We start from the raw sequence: 8,705 nt of genomic DNA, 5'->3' as shown, positions 1-8,705 counted from the left end.
TGGTGATAATTAAGTTTTAAAATACTAACTAATTGGATTAAGTGCCAAATTAGAACAATTTTAATGTTTTTTTTGATTGTATGATTTTTACAGTACTTTGTTTGGTATAATTTATGAAAATTTGTTTTTAAAATGTTTTATTTTTAATCTAAACATAATCACTTTTTTAAAATTTGTAAATATTATCTTTTTTAGATCAATTTTAATTTTGTAGATCAATTGTTTTTTTTGCTGACTGTTATTTTAGTTTTAAATAGAGATTATTTAATTTTGTGCCACAGAATTACTATAAAATGTAGTTCATAGCTAAATAAAACTGCTGATAAAAAATTGTTTATTTTATTAGATTAAAATTAAAGTTTTGTTTATTTTAGTGTAGCTAATATTCAAAAAAAAATTTCTTATTTTGAGGATAAACTTTAATTTTAAATAAAATATTGTTGCGTATATTTAAAATAATTTGGAAACACTTTTTAATGACTAGAAATAAAAAATAATCCAGTCATTTAAAATCAAAGAAAAATCTCGGTTGATTGTTTTGTTTACAATTTTGATTATGACTTCATAAAAATTCCTGTAATAAGATGTCTAGTAGTAGCAATATTCCATTTTCGTCCAGGAGGTATATAGACGAGATACCAGCAGATAAAAGATCGCAGTTATGTACACAGATCGATTACACGATTCATCAAAACGAAGGATATTGGCAAAAACTTGGTAATTAAAAAATTAAACTTACCTTTAACAATTATAATTGTTATACGCTTTTTATCTTTACATTGTATATGTTATTGTTATAATAACAATAAGACAATGGTATGTTTGATCGATTGTCTTTTATGATTGTTTTGTTTGATGTATATAATAGCGTTTGTTTTAGTAATTGTTTTAAATGGAATTTTAACTTAATTTAAACTTGTAAAGATTGTATTAAAACGTATTAAATAAATATAGATCTGATTAAACAAATTTAACAATTGTAAAATATTTATTTATGAAATACTGTTTTTTTTTACCATGTCATAATATACTTAAAATCTTTATTAAAAAATTAATATTTATGGCATGTTTTAAATCATAAAATTGATATTTTCATTTTGTTGCGTTAAATATTATTTTGTAAATATATATATATATTTTTTACTTATATTAATGTTCGGAAAGCATAAATAAAAAAGTTAATTGTCTGTTTTGACTTTAAGATTAGCATTTTCATATTATTTCAACTTAAAAAAAAGATTTAAACCAGAATTATTAATTTTAATAGTAAGCAAACTTGGATTCGATGAAACACGAAGTAAAAAGTTTCGTCTTTCGTTTGAAATGCACGGAAGTCCAACCGATAATCTGCTTCGTGATTGTTCGCACAAAATGATCAGAATTCGACAACTTTATAAAGTCATGAAGGAAGTTGGGTTGGTTCAACTTGCTGAGGAAATATTGGCAGAATTTGGTAAATTTTAATAGAATGGTGTTTATTGGGTTATATTTATGATTAAAATGGTGTTAATAAGTAATTAAATAGTGCTTTTTGGGGAACAAATGGTTTGCACTGGTCAATTTTAGTATTTTTATTTTAATGGTGTTTTATTGTTGCTATTGGTTTATTCTATGGTGTTTATTGGTAATTGAATGTAGTTTACCAGTTGATATTAATGACCAAACGGTGTTTATTTGTGATAATATGGTATTAAATGGTTAAAATTGGTTGTTTTATGGTGTTTTGTTTTGGTTACTTCTGCTTGATTAATGGTGTTTTTTATATTGGTAATTATTGCCATGTTTAATGGTTTTTTGTTTAATGATAAAAAAAGAATTCATAAGATCATTTGTTAATTAGATGTTAACTTTTATTAACTTTAATTTTGTTTATTTTAATTTATTTACAGACACTGATGAAAGTCCATTAAGTTTATTTCAATCCAGGTAAACTAACAATTTATTTTTAAACAGTTTTTTACTAAGATTATTTTATTCAAAACTTAAAAAAAATGTGAATAAGTTACCCATAGTTTTAGTTTTCTATATTTATTTATAAAAATATAAATATTTATAGTGTAGGAAAAGCTTTGTGGTTATTATTATTTATTTACATATATTTACTAAGAAAACTACCCATATTACATTTCACATATTGTACTAAACGGTCAATATCTATATTTAGATGTTATATCATTACTACATAAAATATCTGTATGCAAATTTTTTTAAATACTATGCGAAAAAATTATATTGTAAACTGTATTCATCTTAAGAATAATATTAAGTAGGGGGAATTCAATATATCTCTTTGAATGTTAAATATAGCATCATAGTAATTTGTATAGCGTGTGTGTTGTATACATTAATAGTAAGTAGGTAGTTTTTATGTAGGTTTGATTTATGTTGTGCTGTTTTTAGTTGTTTTTAAATGAGAATGATGTATTATAGTTTAAGATCACATAACACTGTTCCTTGTGAAAAGAAGTTTAGTCCAGGCATGCATAATACCATGGAACAAAAAACTAGTTCTTCTAAAGGTTAGTTAATTTATTATTTAAATACTTAAAAAAAATGTTTAAATTCTGAACCTATTATTTTAATATACTAACCGAGTTTTGTTTTATTATTTAAACCTGATTTTAAGCCTTATAAACATAAAAATGATATATCTAATTAATTAATATCTCTATATATAATATTATATTTTAAAATAAATTATATATAATAGCCAAATTAATAAAGAAAATCCTATATTCCAAATATATATATAACTTATTAAAATAGTTTTTCATTAATTTAACCAGAAGTGTTTTTAATTTAGTATCATGTTTTTGACCTAAATTTAACACTAAACTATTAAATAACTATATCTATTGCTTTGTTTTTTAGCCTCTTGGATTGGAATTGAAACCAAGCATTATGCATATGAAGATATTAAAAGGGGGACAAATAATTTCAGTTCAAGAATGGAGTTGGGGGCTGGTGCTTTTGGAAAAGTTTACAAAGTTATTTTAACTAAAACCACATTTGCGTGCAAAGTACTAAAAATAGTAAGTTTTTTTTAACAATCTAGATTTGGGCTCTTTAAGAAAAATTTTTTAAATAAAATACAAAATGCCTTTTTTACTATATTAAATTCTTTATTATTTGGGATATTTTAATATGTTTTAGTTAAACTAGTATTACTTATAATAGATAGTTTAAATTAATACTAATTATTCCCTAATTAAATCCTTTAACAATAATTAAGTGTTTGATAATTGTGTAAAATATTATGATTAACCGAACTATATAGAAATTAATGGTTTAAATTTTGTCTAAATTGTTATTATTTAACAACCATTTTAACCTAGTGTCTACATTTTTAACCAAATTTTTTTTAATTTTTAAAAGTTTTATGAAAGTTAAATTAACAAGCTTTATCCAAAAGATAAAACTTTTTAAAGTAATATGTAATATCAAAAAAAAAATTACTAAAAACACTAAGAATATACATATTGATAAACTTGGTTTTAGTTATAAATATTTCACCAAAACAGAAGTATTTCTATTTTCTACTACAGGACATGGACAACCCCTTAACCACTTGTATTATTGAAACACATCGTCAGCATGATGATTTAAGGAATGAACTGAACTACTTAGCAGAGTACAGACATCCTAATATTATACCTCTGTATGGTTGGTCGTTAGATGGGCCTGACCCTTGTTTAATTTATCATTATATGGAGAATGGTTCACTACAGGATAGGTTGCAATGTTTGGTAAGTTTTGTTTATAATTATGCGAAATTTTCTTTTTTTAATGGCACTGAAATTAGTTTGTTTATTAAATTGTCCAATAAAAGAGTTTATAAAGTCTTAAGTTTTAAGTTATTTAGTGGGTATATAGTATTCTGACCGTTTTGCCTTTTTAATTCCTTTACACTGGGATATCTATAAAAAATGGAGTCTAAAGGACGATACATATACATATATGTATGTTCTATTTAGAGGCCTTTTGAATAAATAAAACTGCTGTTTGTGGTAAGCAGGTAAATTATTAAAGGCAAATATTAGTTGAGAGTTACAACCATATTACGACAATTAAGATACTGACTGTAGGGCAGGCCATTGACTTTTTAAACAATGCAAACGAACTTAGATACTTAAAATTTGGCATACATGTTAACATAGTATGCATGATATTATAGTATGTCTTACATGGTCACTGTTTCTTATTCTAACTACATTATATTTAATATTTGATTTAACAGAACGGATCCAAACCAATGAAATGGGAAACAAGAGTTAAAGTTTCAAGAGGAGCGGCCATTGGACTTCAGTTCCTACACACAATGAAGTCAAAACCTTTAATTCATGGAGATATCAAAACGTAAGTGAAAAATATAAGTTTTTTAGTACATATAAGCCAACCTAAAATATTAGTTTATAACATATACAAACCAGGATAAAATGTAAGTTCTTAACTAAGTTAACCAGGATAAAATATAAGTTTTTAACATAAATTTAATGAAAATAAAACAGTAGTTTTTAAGATATATTTAGGTAAAAAGTTAGTTTTTAACATGTAATGCCCAGAATTAAATACACTTTTTAACATATGTTAATTGAGATAAATTTGTAAACAGTTTTACTTGATGGATTTTAAGCTTTGGTTGTGGTTTAGGTATAGCTATGCCTATAAAAACATTTTTCAAACTTCAAAAACATCTGTTTAAACATGTGTTATAAACTTGTGTTTAATTTTTTTCCAGTGCCAATATTCTTCTTGATGAAAGTTATACGGCAAAACTTGGTGACTTCGGTTTGGCACGAGAAATGCCGGGAAACTCAACAACTGGAAGTTACATCAAGCTTGGGAATGAACATACACCTGGCACCTTGGGTTATTTGGCTAATGAATATATCAGCACCAAGAAGCTATCTGTGCAGGTAAACTTTTGTTTTAAAATCTGTATATTGATATTTACTTTTACTTGTTTTGGAAGGCTGATTTTCTACAAGCTCTTCATATAAAATCTCCTATAACCTTGGCTATTTCTTAAGTTGTCTTTACTAGTTCAATGTATTGTTGATTTTGTAAGATTGCCTGTTGTTTTAACTTGATGATTCAGTGGTGGTTTAAAAGGGAGTTTATACAATTTTTGATCCACTTCAAGCTTTAGTTAATAGTGGTTTTAAATATTTTTTATAAAATGTGTTTGAAGTATTTTTAGACTGATGATTTTTATGATAACTTTGTTTAAATGAGATTATATATTGAAAATTAATTTTTGTTGCAGGTCGATACATTTGCATTTGGTGTTGTTTTACTTGAACTTTATACTGGAAGGAGAGCTTTCGATCGTAATAAGGAAACACCTTTACTGGTGAGTAAGATATATTGGTGTGGCAATTAAAAGCAAATGTAACTTTGGAACTTAGACTTAGTTGTTGATCCATACTAGTTAATTAATGGTTGAAACTGACAAAGGCAACTTTAGCCTTGGTTGGGATGTGATGTCATCTTTTCTTTATAAAACAATAAATTATTTTCTTAACCTATTTATCAAAACTATCAGAAGAAACTCTGGCCTTAATTAGACTGTAAATATCCTCGTTATAAAAATATTAAACTTGTTTAAGCTATTTTAGTGCATTTATTCTTTAGGTTTTCCTTTTAAAAGGTATAAAAATTTGAATTTTTATTTCAGAGAGATTTTGTTGACAACATAGCGAGTGAAGTCGATGAAATTGGTTTGGAAAAAACTGAAGATAAATTAATCGCTCTCGAAGATCCACAAGTAAAAAATACCCACTTTTTGTAAAGTTTTTGTTAATCTCATTGTTTATTTAAATGAATTTTGTTGTATTATTTTACTTTTATTTATAGTAAAAATAATTTTTCAGATTCCAGCGTTTCCCAAAAGATCTTTTGCTTTAAAATATGTTCGACTTGCGCTGCGGTGTTGTCATGAGAAACGAACAAAACGGCCGAAAATGGACGAAACTTTGCAGCAACTTGAAGCAATTGATGATCAGTTAGCAAAACTTAACAAGAAAAGTAACCACAACCATTATTCAGACATAGGTTAGTTGATAACTTATTATTATTTTTTGTTGGTATTTGACTTGATTTTAAAATGGATGGGTAATAAATAATAGGTATAGCTTAATTATATATACTTTTAGGCCTTTAGAAGTATAATATTTATTGTTTATAGTGTTGGGTGCTACAGCATGAAAACTGTAGTTTAAAACCCAGGTCTTTATGTAATTAGGCCGAGTGGTTTAAACACCACATTCTCAGTAATTACTCCATGCTGCCAGTTATACACCTTAAAAGAATTAAACTTACGATAAAACTTCAATCCGCACACAAAATTCATTTGGTTCCATTATACTATCACTTTAGCTGGTCCAAGTACTAACAATGAAGAAACTGGGACTTTGCCTCGACGTGAGTACATTGAACATGCTAAGAGGAAGGGTTTAACTGGTACGGGAAGCCAGTTAAGTAGAGATCCAGTTGAATCTGTCGATCATTCTTTGATTGGTGACACCCAAGCTGTGAGTAAAACTGTTGTTTGTTTTTTTAAAGTTTTGCACCTATCATTGATAGTAATAGAAATATATATAATAATTGTTTCATTAACATGACAGAAAAAAAACATGCCATGAATGATAATGTTTCCATAAAGATTTTGAGTATATTATGGCATGGTTACCAAACCCAGTTACAGTTTTTGTTCCATTAGAAAATTTTGGAACAAAAATTAAATTTTTTACAAACTTTTCTTTTCTATATTTTTAAATTTAAAAAAAATTTTTTTTTAATTTTCTAATCCAGATCCAGCGCAAGTTAAGCAAAGAAGGGCAACACAACAGAAAAGAAATCTCACCTTCAGCTCTCATGAGTAAACTCGAGTTAAAAAACTCAAGATTTTCCTCGAGTTCTGACTCAGACAGTCAAGATCGCTCATCAATTGACACCACAAACAGTGACGTTTATTACGTCGGGGGGCCCCATTACCCCCCTAACCCACCGGGTTATACCCCTCCTATGCCATACTACATGCCACCAGGGGTGCCTAGGGGGGGCAAAGTAATGAATTACCCCCAATATCCATACCCACAGGGGGGTGGGGACTTATATGGGGCTGGGTATAGCACAAACCAAAATGGGATACGACCCACTTCGGAAAACCCTTTTGGGTTAGATTTGAGTCGGGCTCGGCGGGTTTCTCCCTTACAGGTATCCCCAGGGACCCAATGGGATAATTACCCGGGTAATTTTAACAGTTTAGATTTAGAATCTGAGTCCCGCTCCTACTTAACCTCCGACGAAACAACTTTCGATCGTTCAAACAGCGAAATGCAACGCTCCGATTATTACCCATCTTCACAGAGCTATCTGAGCAGTAAACGAAGCTACGAAAGTGGGGAACCCCCAAATGAATCTCGGCCCAGGGGGTCAAGTAACCTTCCACCCCATGGTAACCTTTACTCGGAGTCAAATTTATGCTCGTTGGGTGACTACTCGCTAAATTCAAGTGCAACGACTGTCAGTTTGAATCCAGTGAAGGAGTCAATTATGGATAAGTTAAGAAACGGAGAAACTTCCTACACGCAAATATTTTCTAACACTGGGCGGGTGGCGACAGAGAGCGATGGACAGGATGACCCAGGAGTCGCGGGTGAGTGATTTTGGAATTTTTTTCTTTCTTTTTGATAAGTAAAATGCAAAAAAATCGAATATTTGGTACGTTAAAGTTTTTAAAAAAATGTAAGTCAGTTTTTTTAATTTTGTTTTTAACATTCAATAGAAAAATAGTAATATTTTAAAATTACATTTTAAATTGTTAAAATAAATTCTTGTTTAATGTGTTAAGATCTATTTTTTCAATTCATTTTTTTGTTAAATATTTTGAGAACAATTTTTTTTAATTTTGTTTTTATTCTGATACTCTTGCAGTAGATATTTGTATATTTTGTTGCCATATTTTTGATATATACACAACTATTTTTCTTGCTCTTTTATTGCACTCTAATGATCTATGTAAATGTTTAATTATTGCTATTTTTATTTGCCCTGCTTTTAAGCTTTTTTATTATTTTATTTAATCTACTATCCTGTTAGTAAGTTTTTTAAAATTGCAGAAAAAAATTAGGTTTTGAAATAATTAAAATTCTGTTTTTTAAACTACAAACCTATTTTAATATACCTATCTAAATATACTTTAATTGTGTTGACAACTATATCTAACTTAGTATTATATTAAATGACAATTTGTTTTTTTTCAAATAATTATTGGCGGAATGCTTTATGGTGCAAACTGTATAAACATAAATACTACAACATACTTGATGGGGTATAGTACAGTAACAAATTGTTGGTTTATATAAACATGTGTTTTGTACATTATTTTCCACTTGTATTTATTAAAATATCAGATGTCAAATTTTGTTTACTTTTTAGGCATAAACAAATATATAAGTTGTTGAAAAGATTATTATATTCTTGTGTTTTGTTTAGAATGATGAGTTTAACTTCTTTTTAAATCTAGTTTTGGTGAATAATTTAGTTTAGTAATAAAGTAAAAATGTTTTTTGCAGGCTTTTTTAATCTATTATATTTACAGTATTGGGTTTGTGTATTGACATAATTAAAAGATCTTATTTTAAATATTACCAAGTATTTTTATCTTTGTGTTTTATTTTTTAACTGACACACTTTTTTGC

At 27.5% G+C, this 8,705-nt stretch overlaps 1 protein-coding gene across 1 annotated transcript; it reads left to right on the top strand.

Annotated features, from left to right (window-relative positions):
• The first annotated feature begins 523 nt into the window (after positions 1-523).
• LOC145750115 (interleukin-1 receptor-associated kinase 4-like) lies at positions 524-8,574 on the top strand. Its single transcript, XM_082566061.1, has 13 exons — positions 524-717; positions 1,268-1,453; positions 1,890-1,926; positions 2,431-2,519; positions 2,872-3,032; positions 3,546-3,746; positions 4,238-4,356; positions 4,739-4,916; positions 5,267-5,353; positions 5,678-5,767; positions 5,874-6,054; positions 6,379-6,533; positions 6,814-8,574. Exons 1-13 carry the CDS (start codon positions 585-587, stop codon positions 7,666-7,668), a joined length of 2,472 nt encoding a protein of 823 aa, XP_082422187.1. The 5' UTR covers positions 524-584; the 3' UTR covers positions 7,669-8,574.
• Positions 8,575-8,705: the final 131 nt, after the last annotated feature.

Source organism: Corella eumyota, chromosome 4 (assembly GCF_963082875.1).
Source record: "Corella eumyota chromosome 4, kaCorEumy4.1, whole genome shotgun sequence".
Taxonomy (NCBI): Eukaryota; Metazoa; Chordata; class Ascidiacea; order Phlebobranchia; family Corellidae; genus Corella; species Corella eumyota.
The sequence above is the reverse complement of the archived record's forward strand: the minus strand, read 5'-3'. Positions and strand labels throughout refer to the sequence as shown.